Source organism: Belonocnema kinseyi, chromosome 6 (assembly GCF_010883055.1).
Source record: "Belonocnema kinseyi isolate 2016_QV_RU_SX_M_011 chromosome 6, B_treatae_v1, whole genome shotgun sequence".
NCBI lineage: Eukaryota > Metazoa > Arthropoda > Insecta > Hymenoptera > Cynipidae > Belonocnema > Belonocnema kinseyi.
This window is the reverse complement of record NC_046662.1, coordinates 138,135,450-138,160,918: the sequence shown is the minus strand read 5'-3', so window position 1 is coordinate 138,160,918 and position 25,469 is coordinate 138,135,450. Positions and strand designations below refer to the sequence as shown.

At 35.4% G+C, this 25,469-nt stretch overlaps 1 protein-coding gene across 3 annotated transcripts in view; it reads right to left on the bottom strand.

The window, feature by feature from the left end:
* LOC117174903 (tyrosine-protein kinase transmembrane receptor Ror) overlaps window positions 1–25,469 on the bottom strand; it is a 150,497-nt gene that overhangs the window by 18,001 nt on the left and 107,027 nt on the right. For all 3 annotated transcript variants that reach the window (XM_033364343.1, XM_033364345.1, XM_033364344.1), the window contains exon 9: window positions 366–634. In XM_033364343.1, coding sequence (XP_033220234.1) covers window positions 366–634 — 269 coding nt within the window. The remainder of the gene's footprint in view (window positions 1–365; window positions 635–25,469) is intronic.

Below are 25,469 nucleotides of genomic sequence, written 5' to 3'. Positions count from 1 at the left end.
AGTTAAAATAAACCGGGAATATTTTTAATATCCTTCGATATTTGACTTCTACGAGAGTTTCTTGAAAATAGAAAAGAATAACTTTTAGGAGAACGAACTTGTTTTTTTCACGCCATTTTTTACAGACGTTGTAATTTACCGTTTATTATCTTTTGGAGTGAAAGTCTAACCTGAAATTTGAACAAAAGCAGAGCCGTACTTAAATATGAATTCCGCTATTTGATTAGCTATCAGCAGTGTGTGAAGAACGAGAACTCAAACTTCGCACGTAATTGTCTCGGCAAACGAATTTTCGCATTCTAAAAATTTTTACCAAAAATAATTTAAAAAATGTCATTCACAAATATTTTAATTGTACTACCAACCTGTAATCCGTAACTGTAAATCTCCCACAAAACGACTCCAAAACTCCAAACGTCCGATTCTGTTGTGAATTTTCCATACAGAATCGATTCTGGTGGCATCCATCGAACTGGCAGTAAACTCTTAGATTGTACTCTATAGTAATCACTGCTGTATATATCTCGCGATAGACCAAAATCTGAAATTTTTACTATTAAGTTGTCTCCAACTAAAGAGTTTCTAGCTGCCAGATCACGATGGATGTAATGATTGCTAGAAAGATATTCCATGCCTGAAAAGTAAAAAACAAATTTTAAATACTTATAAAATGAAAGGTCGTAAAAGTATTCTTAAGATTCCCCAATTTATTAATCGAACTGGCAGTAATCTCTTAGATTGTACTCAATAGTAATCACTGCTGTATATATCTCGTGATAGACCAAAATCTGACATTTTTACTGTTAAATTGTCTCCAACTAAGGAGTTTCTGCCTGCCAGATCACGATGGATGTAATGATGGCTAGCAAGATATTTCATGCCTAAAAAGTAAAAAATTTTTTAAATACTTATAAAATGAAAGGTCGCTAAAGGATTCTTAAGATTGCCGAATTTGATTTCCACAGAACTTTTTGAAATTTAGCCATAAAAATACGCGGCTTTAATTATTTTTATAACACGATAACACTCGAAGAAATGAACGGATCAGATCGAGATTTGGCACACTTTTTTGGATCCTAAAGAAAAAAATGTGTTCGTTAACCAGCATTTTTTCACATGACTTACAACTTTGGTTTTATTTGCAGAAGATAAAAACAATACAAATTTTAAGCCAAATGACGCCTACAGAGCTTTAAGCAGCTTCAACTTTAACTACACTTCACTGAGTAGAAAATTCAGAGTATAAAGATGCATATAAAAACTGGCATCTAAAATAAATGCATTTGCTAAAGTCGCAAGCAAGCATTTCGAGTGCAAGGAATTAATATCCAAACGCAAAGCGCACGCAACGCCCGACGTGCATTGTAGACTTATAAAGTAGAAATTTGGCTTTAAATGAATCCACGATTATTAAATAATGTTCAGTAATTTAGAAGTTGTTTATAGTTTCAAAAAGTTTGAAATGTTGACTTTTTTCAAAATGTCTCTTTAAATAATGAAACAATCACTTCATTTTTGGATAATTAAAAGCAGAGTTTGGACATCTTGTATGGTGTATTGATGAATAAATTTGTCTTGAGGACCGTTCAGGAAATCCAAAATGCTTGGTTAAGTTGGACAAGAAATAAGACATATGACTATAGTTTTAAAATATCTTTGATAATAGCAATTTTAATTTAATAAGAGTTTAAATATTTTTACTGTGAAAATTTTCACCAGCAATGACATTTTTATTATGTAATAACAGTTCAAACTATTTTACTACTGTGATTCGATGTTAAAATATGCCGTTTAGCGAACGTTTTCTCGGCGAAAAGTTCTATAGAATAGAGGCCAGTCTGTTTTCAAAAGCAAATTCGCAAAAACAAGAAACTGTGCGCTGTGCAAAGTTCTCGAAACCATGTTTTTTGATCCAAATTGATCACTTTCCAATTTTAGCAACAATGCACGCACATCCTTCAAAATCTGTGTAAATATTTATTTTTGGAAACTAAAAGCTTGTTTAAAATTTTAGCTCAAATGATAAATATTTTAGCAGGAAATCTTGTTTTTTTTTGCTGTATTTTTCAGAAAAATGCTTAAAACCAATGAAGTCTAGAACTTTAATACCTAAGATCTGCAATACTTAGAGCAGTACTCAGATATATTTTTTTGAATGAAGTAGGTCAAAAAGGGCTGAAAGTAGGAAAAGGCACAGTCATCAGTTTTTAATGAATAAAAAAAAAAATTGAACTACGATAATTAGGAGCAAATATAATTTGTATTCAATAACAATTACTCATTGAGTGACGACGGAGTGGGGGAAGCAGCTCGTGCGTGGCTTGTGTTTGCGCTCAAAATTAATTAGCGTTATGTATTTCGTCGTTTTAAAGTTTCTTCAATCATGTCGGAATATTTGTTTATAAACACAGCGTAGAAGAAATGTGGACATATTTTATAATTAGGATTCTCAATATGGGAAACGTACGCACATTTAGAAACAAGTTTCAGTTCTAAAACATTTTAGTGTATTGGAAAACTTCAACTTTATGTCAAGTTCCACTTTGGGTACAGAAAAAGTGTATAATTCGCAAAATGATTAAGGTGCAATTTTAATAAAACGTCACGACCTCAGTTTATTGAACATACCATTTTTAAGTTCATATACATTTCTTCCAACATTAATAGCGAAAGTTGAAAACTGTAAAGAATTACTGAAGTACATTTTGAAGAAACGTAAGAACTGCCCTTAACGAAAAATAAACTTTCTGGTTTTCTACACATTTCTTCAAACGTGTTTGAAGCAATGTTAAAAGGATGAAATACAATAAGAAATTCAATTAGAAAAATATCTTAATTAATCGTGCAATTTAGTGATGCCACCGAGCGATATTTTTTATACTGAGACGATACGTGAGGAGTTTAGCCCTATGGGACGAGTATATCACTTATATAATTTGAAGTTCATAAGAAAGGAAATCGATTACTTTATGTCAAGAAATAGACAAACGATGCATTTGTTTATAAAATTAATTTATAAAATAAACAAATAATATCGAATGACAATTATTCATAACCAAACACCATCACTCATATAATTTAAGGGCATTGACACTAAAAAACAATATCTTCCATCCTTAAATTGCCAAACTATGCATTTGTTCATAAAATTTATTTGTAAAGTAAACAAATAATATCAAGCAATAGTCTGCATTACGAAAAATCACTGCCTATTTAATTTAAAGACAATTAGAAAGAGAAACGTTTACGTTCTGTCTATAAATTGTAAATACAATACAATTTTAAGTAGGCAGCTATTTTATTGCAATTGAGAATTTCAGATTACAATAACGTCTTACAAGTTCCACACCTTAGTGAATGAGATAAATTCCAAAACCCTTCGGTTATATTCGGTTAAAAGAAATTTATTTTGATTTACTGGAAAATCTTAGTCTTACAGTCATCGATTTCAAGCCAGAGAATCAGTGTTACAAGCCATTATTTCATAAATTGTAATAAGCATTTTCGGGAGCACTAGGCTTTATTTTCTTTTTATTTTCCTGCTTTGATATTGATTTCTTAAATGAAAGAAAGTAGGCCGAGGGGTAATCACTGTTACCCCATAGAAAACTTAGCCATTTTCTCCGAAACAGCTTTTTCGAATCTAACTTATTTATTGAAAAAAAAAGAAAAACTTGTATTAAGTTAAGAAAAAGGAGTTTAAAATAAGAGAAAATATTAATCTCGAGCAAAGCACATCACAATTTTGCTCAGGCTATCAAGGAGGACACACATCTCACTTACTTGTAAACAGTCCCTAACATCATCGATTGAAGGCCTATGCACACAGAAACTGTCATAGAACTAACAAGACTGCTCTCCCCAGGAGCACAAAAGCCCAAGCAGCTACTCACTATGAACATATGAGTAAGAATTTTTTGTAGGTCTTACGGTCTTCAATAATTAAAAGAATAAGACGAAATTACTTGAAAGTTTGTTTACTGAAATTCGGACGTTTTGGCTATCACTGCCTGCCTTTTTCAGACAATCTAAATAAATAATATATAAATAAGAAAATTTGATTTACAAAAAGTAACAAAATAAAAATACTTGTGCTTATTTTCTTGTACAAAACAATAATATTTAGTTTTGGAGTCAAACGTCAACGGAGTCAATGAGGTAGCTAAAACCTTAGCACTAAGTGACAAGTTTGGTATTTTTCTCAATGTCAATAAGTTACCTTTTAATAAAAATGGTTGCCAGCATAGAAAATTTCTTGAAAAATGTAGAGCATGAAGATCAGAAACTTAGCATCAGAAAAACAGTTACACAATTACTCTCAAACCATAAAAGAAATAATAACTTCAAGAACGTTGAAAAATCTTTTGACCTTGTGAAAAATGTTCAGAAGGTTAATAAAGATTTAGTTTTTGTTTAATGCAGACAAAGGTAACATAATGGTAGCAGCTAATTTTAGTCGATACTAGAACTGTTTTCAATAACATGGTTTTCTCGTTTAATGGGAAATATTATAAACAATTAAACGGTTGTCTTATGGATTCAACATTGTCTCCTATATTTTCAAATTTGGTTTTAGAAGATTTTGAAACAAGAGCTTTGAAAAAATTAAATTTTAAACCTGTTTTATATAAAAGGTATGTGGATGATGTTTTATCTATTGTCCATACTGAAAAAATTGTCGATCTCATAAATACGTTTAACAGTATTGAAAATTCCATACAGTTTCCATTTGAACTTGAAAATTATAATTCAATAAATTACCTTGATTTATATAGTATAAAAACAACTGAACGTAAGTTAATTACCAATTAGTTTAAAAAAGCTTCATGATCTGATAGATATCTAAATTTTATTTCCCATCATTTATATTGTGAAAAAGTTGGCCTTATAAAAGGTGTAATCGATAGATGCATAAAATTGAGTGATTATCAGCTTAAGGAAAGAAAATTCGGATCAAATTAAAATCACTTTAGTTCAAAATAATGATCCGCTTCTTTTGATGATTGGTATTATTCGAGAACGAATTCATGAAATCTACAATAGTTCCAGTAAGAAAAATAACTGGGTTGACACATACAAAAAACCGGATTTGAACGTTACGTTACTTTATGTTCAAGGACTCTCTGAAATGTTGCAAATATCGCTAAAAAAATTCAACATAAATGTTTATTTCAGTAATGAAAACTCTCTTTAAAAAGTTTTACCTAGTCAAAAAGATATTTATAGTACCGAAAATTTGTCTGGAACTGTATATGTCATTAAATGTACTTGTTGTGAAAAAGTGTATATTGGTGAAACAGGTAGAAGATTAAAAAGGAGAGTTTTGGAACATAAAAGAGATTGTAGAGTTGGAAATTTCAATACAGATCTTCCAAAACATTGTTGAAACTTAAACCATTATTTGGATTTTGATTTAAACAATATTAAAACTCTTCCCAGAGAAAAAAATACATATAAAAGACGCATAATAGAATCCATTTTTATAAACAAATATCATAATATTTCGATTAACTTACAGATGGAGATTATGAATGCTAACATAATATATGAAAATATTATAAAATAAACAAAACTAAGTTAAAATTCCAGTGACTTTGGTGCGCTTTCCTCATTCGCGGTTCCTTTAAATGACGCCTTTATTTTGAATTAATCAATTTACCGCATTAATGCATGTCTCTTGTCTACTTTGCTATAGTTTCGTTGTTGTCCTACAAAATTGCAAGGATTTTGTGTTTTCTGTCAAATTTACATTTGGTTTCTCAAAAAACTCTCCAAGAAGGAGAGAAGGAAGGAGCAAGATGAATGGAGAAGGAAAGATGCGTGCGAAGCGAGAAAGCTATGCTATAAAAGCGAGCGGATTAGACATAAGGTGTGGATGGATGCTAATCCTTAAGAGGTATTTGTAATAAAGTTCTATAAAAAATTGAAGTGTAAGGAAGTCAATTTTTTAAGGCTAGCAGGCCAAAAAATAAACGTTTGTCTATCTTGTACTCTTTATTTATATATTACATATGTCTGTGGGATAAAGGGGGATAAAGGGGGATATAAACGATAAAGGGGGATATAAACGATAAAGGGGTTGTTGAGGACAGCACCTATTCTGGCTTGCCCTGATTTTAGATAAACTTTCTAGTTTGGCTAGGTGGGCCCTAGAAGTAATCGTATATGACTATTAGATTGTATATAGAAAAGGTAGCGCGAATTTTGTCCCAGACGCGTTATCCAGGATTATTGAAACAGAAAAATCGGTTGCGTTCATTTTTGCCAGTGGCATAGAAAACGAAATCAGAGTTCATTGAAGAAATGAAGGACTGGTATAAAACCATGTATAGACAAGTTCAAAGAAACCGGAGGACCTCGAGAAATGGCGAATAAGAGAATTTTAAAACATATTAAAAAATTCGAAATCTGTTTAAAAACAAAACTCAGCAATCAGAGAAAAATAGGCGTAATGGGGAAACTGATATCATGGGGCCACTTCCTAATTCAACATCCAGAAACAAATATATAACTATATCTTGGTCTTCGTTTATTTGTTTACAAAATAGGTGCAAATCATTCCAAACAAAAAGTCAAATGGCCTGACAATCGAGAAGGAGTTTCACAAGAAAATAATCTCGAAGCGAGGAAGTTCCAGATTTTTGTTATCAGTAAAAGGGACTGAGTTCGTTAATGAGACAATTAGAGAACTCGCCCAGAAGTTTTGTATTAAACATCCGAGTGTGTCCAAATACTACCCATCGGGTAATCCCACAGAGATATGTAATATATAAATAAAGAGTACAAGATAGACAAACGTTTATTTATTGGCCTGCTAGCCTTAAAAAATTGACTTTCTTACACTTCCATTTTTTATAGAAATTTATTACAACTACCTCTTAAGGATTAGCATCCATCCACACCTTATGTCTAATCCGCTCGCTTGTATAGCATAGCTTTCTCGCCTCGCACGCATCTTTCCTTCTCCATTCATCTTGCTCCTTCCTTCTCTCCTTCTCAATCTTATCCAAAACCCCCTTCACCCATGCTACTGTCCTTTCCCCCCCTTTAATGTAACAGTACCTCCATGATCACCTTTTGCATCCCCCCTCCCGCAAAATTCACACATTCTCTTCTCTCTAGAAAGCCAGAACCTATTAAAATCCTCCATGCAACCGCATCTCATTCTCGCTATAAGTTCCTGACTTTCTTACTCTCCTTTCTCACACAAAGATTGTGCTCTCTCCATTGGCATAATCCACATATAATTCTCGTTATACCTTGACTCTCTTATTCTCTCCTCTCCTTCTGCTTTCTCTTTCTCTATGCCATTCTTTTGAACCAACTCATATACTTACCTTTCTTCCTCGTGCATCCTTCTCACTTCATCCATCTGCAATCCATTCGTTCTAAAATAGCTTTTCCTTTCCACCTCCATCTTCGCACCCCTGCGTTCTTCGTGTCTCCCTCCTGACAATATAGTTCGGCGTATTCCTTGCAAACCCCAGTGTCCACTGTACATACCTCTCCTGTATCCTATTTACCTCGTCACTTACTTTCCATCCCCACACCTCCACTTCGTAAAATAAGACACTCATCACTAGCGAATCAAACGATTTCACTCTCCTTACAAAATCGTCTGCGACCTTCGCCTTTTCCGAATTTAACTCTAACCTATTTTTGTCCAGGTATTTTCTCAATCTTTTCATCATCTCCTTTAAAGCCTTTTCGCTCTTCGCTAGCAGGAATTGGTCATCTGCATATGTGCGTATCCTTATCCTGATTCCTCCAACCCTAACTCCTCCTACCAATCCGGTCGCTAGCTTACTTTTCATATCCGCGATTAAAATTGCAAAAAGCGTAGAATTCGAATTTCAACAATTTAAAAGATGATTTTTCTGTTTTTCTGAGTTTTTTAAAAAGGAACCGAATGGGGACCCAATGGGGTCTTTACGGGTACTTTGTAGAGGCTCCATTCGGTTCCTTCGGTCCGCCATGGTTAAAATAAAAGAGAAACTAAGAAGAAAGTTAACTAAATACGTAGTTTATGTCACCTTAGTTCGAGGAATAAAAATAATAATAAAAATACTAACTTCTATGGATCTGATTAAATATATATCACATTCTGAGAACGATTTAACAAAGGATCCCCCTGAAGTTTGGAACGTAACCTCTTAGTTAAAAAATTAATCACGTACACCTGAGATTTTTGTTTTTCATCAAGATGTATCGGTTGTTAATAATAATGCCTATGGTACGGGATGTGACGATCGTTTTGGTAGCTATATACAGATTAATTCAGCTCAAGTTAAAGGTGCTATTAAGAAACTATCTAATTAACCTACGGCAGGCATGGATAAAATTCCCAGCTACATTGTCAAGGATTTTTCTTCAGTATCAACTGATCCTCTTACACGTATTTTCAATACTGCAATAAAACTAGGTAAATATCCATAATTATAAGAAGAAACGAGGGTATCTCTGAAATCTGAATGTCTTATCTAAAACCAAATTTTATATCTGAGAAATACAGCTTTGTTCTGATAGACTGACGGTAACTAATTTAGCTACATTTTCACAATAAACAGCCAATGCATTGTTTGAAGGAGATCAGGTTGATGCTATCTATCTTGATTTTTCGGAAGCTTTTGATAAAGTAAATTATACATTATTTTTTGATAAATTGATCGATCTTGGTATACCATTTAATTTAGTGATATTATTGGAGAACTTTCTGAAAAAAGGAAATGTTATGTTCACTATGCTGTTTATTCATCCAACTGCTCTAAGCCAACTTCTGGGGTTCCGCAGGGGTCTAATTTGAGTCCAATATTTTACATAATATTCTCTATATTCTTTAATTATCGAGTATGAAATCCCATTTCGTTTGATTATATGATAAATAATTTAAAGCTCTGCAGGGCTGAATCGATACTTGATCTGGGATTCAAGTCATATTGATGCTCTTGAGAAGATTCAAAAGAAGTTTTTAAAGTATATTGCATTTTAAAAAGACGGAGTTTATTAAGACTGTGGTTTACCTTATCTGCCATTTTGTATGACATTTTTATATTGCTCCTTTTGAAACTGTTTCATTTTTGGAAAGTATTAATGCATTTTAGAATAATGCAGAGGAGTTAATTAATTTTGAAGAAAATAAAAGCGTTAAAATGAAAATAAGAGAACTGTGAGAAGAAATAAAAAATATAAATGATAAAATGGAAAGAATTTTCAATACAATGTCAAATTTATTCAAAGTGATAAGTCACGAATTATACACAATACGGCTCATTCCAAAGAAACAAATTTCGAATTTAACGAGCAAAGACACGCGTTGACATGCGCAAGAAAAAGAATAATAAATAATAAAAGCAGCGGTCAAGGGGACGGATGCTCTTTACCGAAACCGGTATATAGGGAATAAATGATGAGAAAATCAAATTTGCCTTAATTCCAAACAGATTTGCAAAGTAGAATAGATAGAAGTAAGAAAACCCGATAGCGAAAGAGAGAAGATAATATTAAATAAATTGAATGAAATTTCAGCAACTCTTGTTCCCTTTAAAATGATTCAGACCCTTTTTCAAATAATGTCGAACTGACCGGTTAATTTTAAAAATAACACGGAAAATAGTCCCACCGATTTTTTGAATAGTTTTATGCGATTTAAAAGAGGTTATAAAATTAACGAAACGGATATTGTAGAATATATAAATGTCGTTTTTGAAAAAGTATCAAGTTACTTTCAGGTTGCTAGAGATAATTGACGAAATTTTAACCAATTTTTCGAAGAATTTAAAGATTCGTATTTTAATGAAACGTACTCGGAGATTATGACAAATCAAATAAAATTCTGTAGCCAGAAAAATCTCAAAATATCCAAGCGTTTTAAACAGAAATAAAACAACTATTCGAAAAGTTAATGTCACGTCCAAATCTAAAGTGGAAATTAAGAAAAACATGCGACAATTTAAGAATTCAATGTAAAGTTTATATTTCCAGAAATGCTTTTCCAAAAATTTCTGAATTAGAAATTTTAGGACGTACATGGGAACAGCATTAGCAAAATCTAAAATTAGAGGTCAACAGTTAAGCATTTTAGATCAAGTTGATAGTAAAAATAACAAAAATAATGAAAATACCGTAAATAATCAGTGTCAAATTAATAATAAAAATGCAAAATCAGAATAGATAGCAAAAACAAAATTAGGATCAGAATCAACAAAGATAATGTAGACCGATGTATGAAAACGAACAAAATATACCACAATTTCGGGCAAGATTTTCAAATGGAAATCCAAAACTTTTTAACCTAAGATCTCGAAATAATAATCCAAATTTTACAAATAATCACCGAAATACCCAGAAAATCAGAGGCTCGCATACTGCGTTTGAACCAAAAATGGAAAAAGGATACAATTTAGGAACAAAATTTGCTGCAAAGTATCCTAATATACAAAAAGTCGCACTAAGAGATCTTATCGCTAAGATGAAGGACATCAGGACTAATCTACATGTTACAGAATATCGACCAATGGAGATTAAACAACAGGTTGATTTGGCGTCAAAAAACGACGGCAACAAACATCAGTTAGAATAAGCAGCGTCAAACGGTCAAGCAGGCGCAATTGATATTCTTCCTCAACCTATTGATGATCCAACACCAACAGAGGCGAATGACCTTATACAATCAGACGCAGAAGTTCAGCAAACCAAAAAAGCGACGAAAACGGGCGACTAATGGGTTCAGAATTCATGATAATGAGGACGGTCATCAAGTAACCCATCTTCTTTACATGGATAACCTGAAGTTGTACGCTACTTCAGCCCAGAAATTGCAGCAAGTGATCGATGTCACAAAGCAGTTTTCTAATGATATCCACATGGAGTTTGGACTAGATAAATGTAAAACAGTGCATTTAATCAGATGGGAATTAGGGACTGCAGAGTTAGAGAACGAATTCGAAAATGACATCGAGGCAATGGTTGCAGGCAAATCATATAAATATCTGGGTATTCTTGAATCTAAGGGTATTCAACATACGATAGTTAAGACAAGCCTAATGACTGCCTTTACTACGAGACTCAGATTAATTATGAAGACTTTTCTCAACTCGGCAAACAAGATCAGGGCGATCAACACATATGCCATCCCTGTCCTCACGTACTCCTTCGGGCTCATAAAATGGTCTAACCCTGACCTTGAAAAGTTAAACCGAATTGTTCGCGTAGAAATGACGAAGCACCGAATGCACCACAGAAATTCAGCGATTGAAAGGGTAGTTCTACCACGACATTTAGTGGGTAGGGGCGTTGTAGATGTCAAAAAACTGTGTGAGTAACAAGTTATACAGTTACGAGACTATTTTAACAGCAAACGAAATGTTGCGCTTTACAGAACCATCTGTCAAGCGGATCTTGAATACACGCCCTTAAATTTGTCCTCAGATGGAGCCTTGAATATCAGGGCAGAAACCATAGAGGAATTAAAAATACAATGGAGGCAGAAAGCCATCCATGGCGAGCACCCCAACACGTTAGATCAAAATAAAGTGGATAGTGAGGCATCTAATATTTGGCTAAAAAAGGGTGTTCTGTATCCCGAGACGGAAGGATTCGTCGTTGCAATACAGGACAAGGTTGTCAGCACCAGGAATGATCGCAAACACGTGTTACATTAAGACGTGGTTGACTGGTGCCGATTATGTGGAGATACCAACGAATCCATCGAGAACATTATTGATGGCTGTCGCGTAATGACTCAGAGAGAATATACGCACAGACATAATGATGTAGCGGGATATATATACATCAACAACTTGCCCTAAGCCTAAAACTCTTAAAAGAATGGCTGCCCTTCTATAGATACATTCCAATGCCCGTTTTAGAAGGCAAAGATCCACAAGTATAGCGAGTTAAGGCATGAAGTAACGACCATATGCTACTGACAGGGTTTCCCATGCCAAGCAGGCTGATAACGAAGAGGAGAGAGACTAAGTAGAACACCAAGACCCATAAATGAAAAATGGAGGGCAGATTCAAGATTTTGAAATGCTTGTCGCTTCCCAAAGATCGTCGAAGCGCCCCTGTATTCACAGCTGGGGGCCACAGCATGCGGGAGGGTGGCGATGGTGAGCTGCGAGATGGTCAGACAGATCTCACTAAACAAACAGCTACATTTGTACTGCTACAATTGTGAGAAAATAGGCCATTTCCCTCGTCATTTTTGATATATTCTAGATCAGAGAAACGCAAACGGTTGTTATTCAAGATGGATGTTAGACTATAAAATTATAAAAACCAAAATCATACTTAAATAGTTGCAAATGGACAAAAATAAAAAATTACAGGACAGGCTTCAATTTGAATCAAAGTAGTTCATATGGAAAAATATTTATTTTTCAGGCTGGTACCAGTGTAAGATCGATAGGCACAATATGAACTGAAATGATACAAAGATTAAGTTTAAAAATGGATTATGAAAAAAAGATTGGCTGGTTACCATAATTACCAAATATTAAGTATGCGATAAAAGGGAATGTAATTATTATGCTGGTATTGGTCATGAATGATACCGAGGATCATAAGAATAGGAAGAGCGAGGAAATTAAGTTGAAATTCGGAAAGAAGATCAGTTTGCGAAACCACATGCGAGAGAAAGAGACAGATTTGCTACAGATGATGCACTAACTTCAGTCTCACCAGCACCCAGGCGGCACAGATTCTACGGGGGAATGGTGCCCCACACCCAGGGTTTAGGGTTGGAACTAGCCAACATGGCCATCGGTCGATTAGATAAGCAGGCTAGTCAAAATAGAGAGAGAGAGAGAGAGAGAGAGAGAGAGTAGGAGAAAAATAAACCAGGATATAAACAAAATTAGTGAGCGAGAGCTAAATAAATTCGAATTTATGTATGAAAAATAAGGATAGGAAATTGGAAACAGAATTTAAAGGGCTATTGGAATGCGATAAAGAAAAAATGGACTCTAAAATGAAGACAGTTATCGATGAAGCAGAGGAAATAATGATCCGAAAATAGAAAAATTGTTTGCAATTAGAAAAAACAATTTGTATATATTTTTAAAATAATGCAATAATAAATAATAAGATTAAACTCGCATAATTAGAAAGGAAGAAAAATGTAGAATTTTGCGAGGAAATTTCTGAAGGCATAGTAGAATTAAATTAGGCAAAACAAATAAAATTAGAGAATGATATATATTTTTTTCCGAACGATTTAAGAACGAAAAAAAAACTTGTCGAATATCCGGAGTTTCCTGAGATCCTCGGATCAATAAAATGTTGAAAAATCAAACCTTTTGTTGAGGAAATCATTAGTTTCACGAAAAATATTAATTTTGCAAAAGAGAGAAATCAGCCGGTACAAGACGACAGCATTTAAACGGTGAAAATCGTTAAAAGATTTATTTATTTCTCCTTAGAATTCTGATAGCATAGAAGAATTTTCGACCCCCATCATGTTTTTGAAGGGCCACGACTTGATGACGGTTAACCTACATTTTGCGTAATACGTCGCGAAATTGAGTAAAAAGGGAATAATCTGACATGCCCTCTCTGTGTGTGTGTGTGTGTGTGTGTGTGTGTGCGTGATGTAATTGTTTTGTATTCAGCCACCAGGATAGCTGTCACCTTCGCGCCACGCACGGTATCGGGGCGCCCTCCCTTATCGACCACGGGTCAGGACTAAGATTGTCGCGGATTACACTGCAATTACACTACAAGTTACACTACAAGTGTCCCGGATTTTTTGTTTCCTTGTAAGAACTATGAGCGTTTGAAATCACGCTAGCGATGATTACCGAACGTCTACCAGTTCGCGCGCATTTACTTCCATCAAGCACAGCCGGTTCAGTTTTTTTCGTGTTAAGGGCATGCGATACTTATTTTGTGGTTTAATTCAAAAAAAGTTTTAATTTAGAAAAATTTGAATAATTTGCATAGCGCTTAGGAATCAGTATATATTTTTTCAGTGTTCGATTCCCCCGGCTTTTTTCTTAGGATAAGAAATATTTTGTCCCCGCACACTTTTTTTGTGTTTATTTTTCAAAAAAATTTTGATTTTGCTAACAACGTGTGATAATTTTCAAATTATCTGAAAGGCAGAGATGAAAAACGACGTAACCTCAAAATAATGCATGAAGTTTTTATTTAGCACAATGCATTTTTTTTATTAGCCATTAAAAAAGAGTCCGAGGACGTCCGTTATGATATTTTATAGTATCTTCGAATTCAGCTTTTAAAAATTTTCATTTTTGTAGAAAAAAAGCAGGTGGAACTGTACCCGATTGACAACACGACGAAGTATCACATGCTCTTAAAGACATGTGAAATAATAGTTTTTAATGCTTCTCCGGCGATTAAATTATTTTTTTCAAAAATATTACTGGGAAATAAATATCATAAATAAATATTATGCACAAATTTTATAGTTAAACCAATTTATGATTGCATGTAAATTTGAAAATTTACCCAGTTTGAAATTATAACCGCGTTATAAATTATAAATGTATCAGGTTACTCAGCAATTAATTTTAAAACTATCAAATTTCGGAATTTAGCCCTCTGCAATTTTATTTATCAATTACAAGCTTATCAAGTCGTCTGACTGCTATTCTGAATATTGCAGAATTTTCCACACTGATAACTATTCTAAAATTACAAGACTGGCAAAATTTTGCAATATCCAGAATAATTGTTGGGCAACTTAATAAGCTTGGAATCTATAAATAAATTTGCAGAGGGCCTAATTTTGAAATTTTATAGCCTTGACAATTATTGCTGGGTAACTTTACACATTTTAAATTTATATTCTAGTTATAATTATTTCAAACCGGGTAAATGAAAAAATTCACATACTATCATTATTGGTTTATCTATAAAATGTGTGCGTTTGCAAATGTTTTCTGCAAGAAGTATTGCAACATTTTCTAGGAAATTGTATTCACATTTTCTGTTTTTATTTCCTAATTGAAAACTGCCTAATCTTTGACTGATTGTAATTTCTTCCGTAGCTTCATTGAATAGCGTATCGCCCAGTTGCGTGATAATCTATGCCGATTATAAGCCGCAAATATGTTAAGAAAAATAAATTACGATTATACACATAAATGATTTGAAAAGTTTCTGCATGTTATTTATTTTCCAGCAATATTTTTAAAAACAAAAATGTTTAATCGCCGGAGAAGCAATAAAAAGGATTAACTGACATGCTTACAATACGAAAAAAAAGTTGACAATAACATTTAAACCCGCGGCAAAGTGGTCGCCAGCCAAGCTCTTTACCACTGAACCGGTGGTGCTTGATGGGAATACATGCGCGCTAACTGGTAGATGTTTGGCAACCATCGCTAACGTGATTTACAAACCTTTATAGTTCTTACAAGGAATAAAAAAATCCGGGACGATTGTCTAATTATTTTTTTACGTATTATCGATTGAGTCTCACAAAAAAGTTAATGTCGCATAAGAGGATTTTCTCTTTGAGAATCGTAGTCCTGACCCGCGGCCGATAAAGAAGATCCCCCCATACCGTGCATAGCACGAAGGTGACAGCTAGCCTGTGACTGATTACAACTACAGTTACAACGCACATAGGGCATGTCAGTTTATTCCCTTTTTTCTCCATTTCGTGACGCTTTTCACAAAATTTAGGGTTCCATCATCAAGTCGTGGCCCTTCGAAAAAATGATGAGGGTCGAGAATCCTTCTATCATGCCAGAAATGATGGTAAAAAAATTAATTTGCGAACGATTTTCACTGTTCAAATGCTGCCACCGTGGACATCTATTTTGTGGCTAGTTAAGTGTGTCGGTTGTAATTATTTTCCCTGATCCATTACTTTTCTTTTATTCAAATTCTCTAATTGCACTTGCTGTGCCTCATTTAATTCTGCTGTGCGTTCAGTCATTGATAAATGAATTATATTCTCTATATTAAATCAGACGTGTTCAGGCAGTTTTAGGACTCCTTTACGAGTCCAAATTAACATTCAAGCACAAGAAAAATTTAAAACATAAATTATACAGTAAAAATAGGTTTACAAATAACGCTCGAGGTAGGGGCGTAAGAGATGCAAAAGTGAGGTTGGGCGAAGAAAAAATAAAATCTTGGTTTGTAACATGAAAGGTAAAATCAAAACTCGAAACATTTTAATTCCATGAATTTGACCTTCGCCATAAAAGGACAGAATGAGTTATATTGGATAAGACTTTAAAGTTTAATTGGTCATCAAAATTGTGTAACAATCCAATCAACTGATCTCAATCAATAAATAAGATCAAACTAATTAAATTCTTTGATTAAATATTCATTTAAGTAATAATTTAAAGAAAATAATTTAATTAATCTAGACCAAGTACATTTTTTTAATGGTCCATAACATCGCAATTTACTTTTTTGGAGTAGTATATTTTTTGGAAAATAGTAAAAATAATTGAGATTAAATAAATCCAAATCAAAACAACCGTTATTATGTCGAGGTAATGTCATGTAAATGTGATTGTCATAGTTAGTCAAATAAATGACTAAAATTCAGCAGGTTGAAGATTGAAATAAGAAAAATAGGACCGAAATTTATTGAAATTCAATTTATAGCAATCTGAAATAACACACATTTTGGATCTATCAGTTAATCACATTCCAGTTTTGGGTGTTTGTAACTCTTCAGTCTCGGTAGAAAATAGGACAGTGGAATTAGTATTTTTAGTTTTTGAGAACTTTACCGACAGCTGTGTGTTGGGAAAGGAATTCCTTTAAGCTTTTAACCTCAAAACCAATTTTAATTAAAGACAAACAGGCTACTGATTGTTTGCTATCCTTTTTAAAGTGTCAAGGATGAGCATACAGATGAAAATTGAGCTGCATTTTTGATGTCTCCTTTTTGATGTCTCAAGTATCAACAAACAAGTAAACACCAGAGTTGCTTTGCAGAAACATTGAGATAATCTCAATGCAGTCTGAATCACAATCCACTAATCAATTAAGGCGATTTTGGGGATACTGGACAACAATAGACCCAGGTTCACCTCCGACTTTAAAAGTTTAAATTATATGGATTTGTGTCACCCGCCAGGATAATTAAAGATGTAATTGAATTTCATATGATAATTGGGTATAATAGATTTAGGTGTAATTGATTCCGTACCTTGATTGCGGTGATTATATTTCGATTTTTCTTTGAAATTTTGAATTTTTCGATTTTATATTGAAATTACAATTTTTCAAAATTCCACCCTACGCCTTTTCAGTGTCTGAGGATGACCTCAGACGATACTTGGGCGAAAGGGGGCATGACCTCTCAGGATCCTTAGAGGTTCTACGGGCCCGGGCCATACGGTCCCTGCGAAGGACAGTTTCGATATCGGAAGTACTTCAACCACTGAAATACGAATCGGAAATAGACTCGGGCGGTGGGCATCGCTCTGTCGAGTTACAGGGGGCCATAAATGAAATTTTGAGATGAGTTTTACTGCATACGGATCAAGGCGGGTCGCGCAATGGTAGCGAGGTGAATCCTGACGACGAATGTCTCGGTGCCACTCAGATATTATTTGAATCTCCCGCGTATAGCATAGAGTGAGGGGCAAGTAAGTATACATTCCCTTGAATCACATCCTCTTCCATCACATTCTAGGGCTACTAGTGGGGGCCGTGACTCTGAATACATTCCTAGCCACTACGAAGGCGTACCACGACCTTCCACAGTTTCTCGTGTGCAATATGAGAACCCAAAATTCTCCTCAGTAACCAGTAACACTCCTACATCTCAATCGGGCATTCAACACACACTAACCAATCTAAATAGGGGATGATAAGGCAAACACGGCCAGATAAAGCGAACTTGTGATTCAGTTCATTGTGAGGAAAACCACTAAATGAGGGACGTCTCAGGGTCGACGCAACTCCATTTATTTCAACGAAGACCCTCATTTCTGCTATTAGTGATATACCTGATATAGCCACTTCAAATTCAACTATTCAACCTGAACTGTCTCAGAAGTTACCTTCTGAAACTTAACTTGAATCGACTCAACCTAAATTAAATTTCAATCACTCAGCTTCAACTCTTGAAGCGGGGAGGGAGACCTCCCCACCACCAGTCACGTAATTGAATTTGGGAACTCAATTTCCCACACTTTATTCAAAATCGATTGATTGTTCTAAATCATAAATCAATCATATCCGTTGGTAATACAATTGTATTATTTTATTCTTATTTTGAATGTTATTATATTGTAATTTGATGGTAATAAAAATAAAGAAGACGAAAGAAAGAAAAAAGAAGGAAGGGAATGTGGTTGGCTGCCTTCTCATTTTTCTTTTCTCTTTTTATTTTTGACCCACAGAAAACAATCGAGACTTTTGCTGAAAACATTAGATAAATCAATATTGTCAAACTCGAGACCTAATAAATTTCAACCAAATCTAATGTTTCTTATGAATATACATTTTCTTTTTCATTCAAAAGCCTTCAGTTACAAGTTTTATAGTATCTACCGAGATTTTCTAAGTTTCGAGTATGAATAGACCGATTAATACAATCTTTTCAGTACAAATCCGAGAATGTTAAATTCATCTTGGAGTTATCAGGTCCAATAACAGATCAAACATTTGAAACAAAAGCTATGCTCAACTTGAAATTTTTGTCTACTTTAAAATATCACCATAAGCTATTACTTCAACCACTTGTGAATCAAATTTGTTTATAACAATTGAACAGATTGCACGAACTTCACCTAAGTTATTAGGATTTGTTAATCGATTGTAAATCTATCAGTTTTTCACCTTTTTGAGGTAAAATCAGCCTTTCTAGCAAAACCGCCCTCGACAGATTACTTCCGAATTTAATTAGCTTTAATTTTAAAAAAAGGATGGAATCGGATGAAAATTGTGGGCACTGGATCATTTTGAACTCCAATTTTCTAATTCGCCGCACTGTGCGTGAACTGTGCGGTCGAACCTGATTGGCAAATTAAGTCTTTTCATTTTAAAATCCGGGAGGACGGAAAGCCAAACCAGATTGGTATTATATCTATTGTCCCTATTGACGTTATTACGGTGTTTTAATATTTCGATTGCTTTTCTATGTTTTCTTGGAAAGGTGTTGTGTATTTTTGCAATGACTGTCTTTCTGTCAAATAAAATGTTATGCCCTGGCTTATACGTTGGCTCACCGCTCTGCCGGTTTCTCCAATAAAGACTTTTCCACAAGAACAAGGGATTTTATATACTCCTGGATCACTTAGGGGTGCCTTTTTGTCTTTAGGGTTATTTAGTAGTTGTCCTATTTTCGTAGGTCGTTTAAATATGGTTTGTATGTTGTGTTTGTTTTATGAGACCTTGAATGTCGGGTAGGGTGGTGGTAATTCTTCTATCTTTTTCTTTCGTTGGTTATGTTGACTAGTTTTTTTTAGTATATTTTCTTATAGCTTTATCAATTTGTCTGTTTGCGTAATCGTTCTGTATTAGGATTTGTATAACGTTTTGTAATTCCTTATGTAAGTTATCTTAAGGCATGTAGGTATCTGTTTGTATGCGTGGGTTTTCTGTAAACTTTATGACATAATGTGTTATCAGATTTTTTGTAAACTAATAGGTCTAAGAAAGGCAATTTCCCGTTTTGTTTTATTTCCATGGTAAACTGGATATTAGGAGTAATTGATTGATAAAATTGAAAAATTTATTTAGTTCATCCCGTCCATGTCGCCACATGACAAAAGTGCAATCAACGTAACGGAACCAAAATTCTGGTTTAAGCTTGGCTTGGTTGAAGATTTTAGTTTCTAGATGTTCCATAAAGACATTGACTATTACAGTTGAGATTGGAGATCCAATACCTGCCCCTGAGGAGCGATACTCTGTCGAATCTCACTATGATGTCTTGGAGTTGAATGTGAATCTGTTGTATCTTTTTGATACAGTCAAATGAGTTTTGAACGTGAGTAATGGAGTTTCCTGTACGATTAAGTTTTGTAGCGAGGAAGTGTGCTAGGTTGTAAGTTGGTGAGTATTGTCACAGGCTACTATTATTAAAGAATCTCTTGTTCAGTTTTTGCGTATTTCACGTCAAAAGGTTGATATTGTTGTTGAGCGAATGGGTGATGTTCTAATGGGTATCGCCAAAAGCACAGTTTCTTTTACTATAGAGTCAGCTTATATAACAGGGCCAGTCGTTCCTGTTACTGCGTACGTGTTTAAAATATTATCAGGGTACAAACCAAGTAAAGCTAATAACTGGGATTCTTATGAAAATTTAAAAGATTTGGAACTTGCAGATAGGGATCTGTTTAATGCTGACACACCCATTGATCTGCTAATCGGCGTTGATTATTATGCTGACATAAATTAATAATTTATAATTTTAGGTCCGACATCCCTGCCAACTGGTGATACCATTTCGCCTATGTTGGTTCACCATGGACGTGTAAGTCCACATTTAGATACAAAGCTTTAACGCTTTTGGGAAACCGAAGAAGTACCGAATAAGATTCATTTAAGCCCTGAGGAAAAAGAGTGTGAAGTACACTTGACTCCACTCACGCACGGACAGATTCCGGCCAATACATTGTTCGATTACCCTTCCAAAATTGTCCACCTTTAGACATAGGTGTTCCATTTTCTAGGGCTTATTTCTTTACACTAAATTTGAACGACGCTTAACGATTAACCCAGTTGAAGGTCAGGAATATACTGAATTTTGAACTGAATATGAGCAGTTAAAACATATGAAATTAATGTCTCCTCACAATGTACCAAATTATCCCCCTGTTTATATTCCCCATCATCCCGTTTTAAGGGAAGATGGTACTACCACCTGCACTCGTGTAGTATTCAACTCTTCAAGCGTAACCTTTAATGGTATCTCTTTAAATTATCATCTAATGATAGACCCTAAATTACAAAATTATTTACCCTTAATTCTTATACGATGGCAAGGACATCAATTTGTTTATAAAGGTGATAGTGAAAAGATGTTCCGCCAGATCTTGGTAAACCCAATAGACAGTGATTATCAACGTATTTTGTGTCGCCCTAAATTAGGAATGCAAGTGGAATCTTACCGGTTACTAACAGTGACATGGAACAGCATGTGCTCCATATCTTTCACTTCGAGTCCTTAGGAAACTTTCCCTAGATGAAGGTAGTCGATTTCCACTTGCAGCCCATATCTTAAGCAATGATCTTTACGTGGATGATGCTTTGTTGGAGCAGACGACAGTGACTCTGCTCGTGAGAGCGGCCATCAACTATCTGATTTATTGGCGTCTGGTGGTTTCCATCTACGTAAATGAGACAGTAATTATGCCGAGTTACTGGAAGGTATTCTATCAGGAAATCATGAGCTAGCATTTGATCAATCTAGCGGTGAACATGAAAATCTTAAAGTATTAAGTATTATGTGGCATCCTACATCGGACTGTTTTAAATTTAAAAATCAACTTCCTGAGAAAATTATTCCAAACAAACGTATGGTCCTGTCCACTATGACGAAACTTTTCGACCCCTTTCGCTGGGCCACTCCTGTCATAATAACCGCTAAGATTTTAATGCAGGAATTATGGTTGCGTGAAATCGATTGTGCTGCAAAAATCTCTCCTGAACTTTTGGATCACTGGCTCCAATATAGTCAGGAACTTCCATGATTAAATCAATTTAATAATCTCCGTTGGACAAGTCAATCTAAGTCAAATCTAGCCATAGAGTTGCATGGTTTCGCAGATGTATCAAGCAGAGCTTATGGAGCTGTAGTTTATGTTCGCATATTAAACGACTTGCATGGTGCTCATACTACTTTAGTTTATGCTAGATCAAAAGTAGCTCAAATCAAAACCCGTAGCATTCTCAAACTGGAACTTAATGCAGCTGTTTTGTTGGCAAAAACGATTGCATATGTGCAAGAAGCAAAGAAAATTGCTGGTGTTCCTAGTTATTGTTGGTCAGATCCAACTGTAGTCTTGGGTTGGATATCGCAGCATCCCTCTCGTTACGAGGTCTTTATAGGTAACAGAATCGCTGAAGTACAGACTAAACTTCCTTTAGGTAAGTGGAGACATGTACCTTCAGAGCAGAATCACGCTGATTATGATTCGAGAGGTCGTCTGACTTCTGATTTACTCTCTCTCTCTCTCTCTCTTAAACTTTGGTGAGAAGGACCTAATTGGTTGAAAACGCATTCCACCACCTGGCCAGAACCACGCCCGCGTTCAAAAGAAGAAGTTAAATTAGGACTTCGTAAAATGTCCGCTAATGTAGCCGTAGGAGAACTACCCCAGTGGCAGTTTTCTCCAGCAACCTCATCATGGCCACGTCAGTTACGTACAACTTTATATTGTTTACGCTTTATTCGTATTTGAATTATGAAATTACCTCCAACAGAATTACCTGATAATAAGCCCAACGAGTTTAATCTTGCTCGCAAATATGGAATACGATATGTCCAGAAGTTAAATTTTAGTGAGGAGATTCTTCGTATACGAGACAAAAATAAATTGACATCCGGAAGTAAATTGAAAAATCTAAATCCGTTTTTAGATGAAGATGATATTGTTCGGTTGGGAGGACGCTTCCAAAATTCCATTTTTAGTTACAATGAAAAATATCCAATTCTTCTGCCACAACATCGCATCAACGATTTAATTATTGCCCAAGCTCATCAACAAACTTTACATGGAGGACCTCAACTGATCTTGACGGTTCGTAGGCAAACTTATTGGATATTAGGATCTCGAAATTTGGTTCGAGCGCTTATTCATAAGTATGTACCATACACACATGAAAGTGCCGCAAGCCCTACTCAGATTATGGGAAATCTACCTACTGCTCGTATTACCAGATCTAGACCTTTCCAACATAGCGGGTTAGACTCTGCAGGTCCCTTCCTTGTATTGCCAATTGCCGGTCGCGTTCAACATATTAGAAAAGTCTATATAGCTTTATATGTTTGTCTTTCCACAAAGCTGTACATTTGGAACTGGCCCATAATTATTCAATGGCAAGTTTTTTGGTGGCCTTCAAGCGATTTGCTGCACGAAGAGGCAAACCTAGTGATCTCTACAGCGATAACGGAACTAATTTCAAAGGCGCTGATAGGAAATTAAGGCACGCTTTTTAAGCAATTACTCGTGATCAAAATTTAAAGGCTCGATTAGCCGCTGATAATACCACTTGGCATTTCATACAAGTAACTGCTCCACACTTTGCCATTAAATCTATTATGAAGTCCGCATCAGTTATTACAGAGAGAAAATGGAAAACGAACAGTGGCCATGAAAACAACTAGGGCAACGGTAAGCAGGAGACCCCCCACGATAGTTTTAAAGAAGGGAGATGTCATCAGAACGCTATTTTTTTGCTGATGCATTTGAAAAGAAAGGTATAGGCTTTACCATTAGGGATTGTCCAAAGTGTTCGTAAAATGGCATATAAAAGCAGTGAGTACGATTTTTGCCACCCCTCAGTCACCACGGACGGTCAATGAAACTTTGGCTAACCCCATCGAACCAGATCACAATGTCAGTCACAATCAAGTACATTTTACGGTTAATTGGGACCCTATAATACCCAAGGACGCCCGGACAATGTAACCCTGCCCTATTGTAATATTAGTGCTGAATGTGAAGCCACGTTACAGCTTCAGTCCTCAAATTCAGGCTCTGGAAACGCGACATTTCAAGCATATAGAAATTGTAGTAGAGGCTCAAATCTACAAAAACCTGTAGACACATCGTCGAAGCAAGTAAACGAATCCGTCGGAAAGATTCAGAGTAAACCTCGGCTCCTCAAGGAAGGATTTACAGCTAATTAGGACAATAGAAGATAGTATCATGGAAACAGAATAAATCAGTGGGATAGTTGAACCTGGCTGCGCCCCATGGCGGCAGCTTAACCACCACGGAAAGCCCGCTGTCGTTAATGGTATGCATAAAAAAAACACGGAAATGCCAGAAAAGTTGTATATTGCATAACAGTGGAATAAAATGAACATACAATTTTAAGTATTTATCGTGAAATTTGAACTAAACTTTAAAAAGCCTCTGAGAACGTAAAACAGAAATATGGACTTAAACACCGAAAATGTTAATTCACCTTCCCACCAAATTTTCTTATGATCTATCCGGGGGCCTAAAGAAAATGCGTGACCAATTTGGAGGTAATTATCAAAATCTGTATTTTTATAAAGAGCATACGTTTAAGGCCACTTGATTTTATATATTTTAAAAACTACAAATTTGAACTTTATATAGTAGATTTAAAAAACTGTGCCCCCACAGTTTCCGGGTACAATCGTTGCAACTCCCTTATAAGGTCTCGATACCTCTCTTTCTTTTCATTCTCCATTCGTTGCCCACTTCTTCGTGATTCCTGATCATTTTAAGAAGAGGGTCTCTTCCATTTGCAACTCTACGTGCTGTACCCAGAATGATCCTGTTGTGAAGACATTCAAGACTCAATATTCCACGACCCCCTTGACGGGGTGAGACGTACAGTCGCGGATCGGAAGACTTGAGATGCATGATGCTTTTGTTCATGTGCATAACCTTTCTTGTCCCGATATCAAGGGATCTGAGCTCGTTCTTCGTCCATGGAACTACTCCAAATGAATAGAGTAGTACCGGGACGGCAAGCATGTTCGTTGCAGATACTTTGTTCCTCGCCGACAGTTCAGAAGACCAAATCTGTCGGATGAGACGTTTGTATCTGCTTCGGAGAGTATCCTTTATAGATGTCACATCCTGCATGCAGCTCTGTGGCACGCCCAGGTATGTATAAGTCTTTTCAGCGCAAAGATGTCGTATGGCGCTTCTATCAACGAGCTCAGGATCTTCAGGGATGCCATTAAGTTTTCCTCGCTTCAAATAAACCTTGGCGCATTTATCTAACCCAAATTCAATTCCAATTTCCTTAGTATATCGTTCGACAATCCCTTGAGCTAGATGTAGTTGCTCTTTGTTTTTAGCACAGATCTTAAGATCGTCCATGTAAAATACATGAGAGACCTTGTACTTTCGATCTGCACGTTTGCCGCACAAGTACCCGTCGGAAGGGCGAGGTGCTAGAGATAGTGGCAATAATGTAAGGCAAAGGAGGAGTGGGCTTATGGTGTCGCCCTGAAAGACACCTCTCTGCAAGGTGACCTTGTTAGTTGTCAAACGATTTTTTCCAGATGAGATAGTAAATCTGGTTTTCCAAAGCGGCATCAATCTCTCTATGAACCTAACTATTTACGGATGAACCTTTAAGATTTCCAAAAGACAGATGATAAGTCTATGGTAGGTCGAATCGAAAGCTTTCCGATAATCAATCCAGGCCATCGATAGGTCACGCTGATAGAATGCTGCATCTTTGCAGACACATCTATCGATGAGCACGTTCTCCCGACATCCGGCTACACCTTTCTTTGAGCCTCGTTGTTCATACATTTCTTGCCACACAGGTTCAATTGCCCGAACAATCCTATCATTTAGGATAGC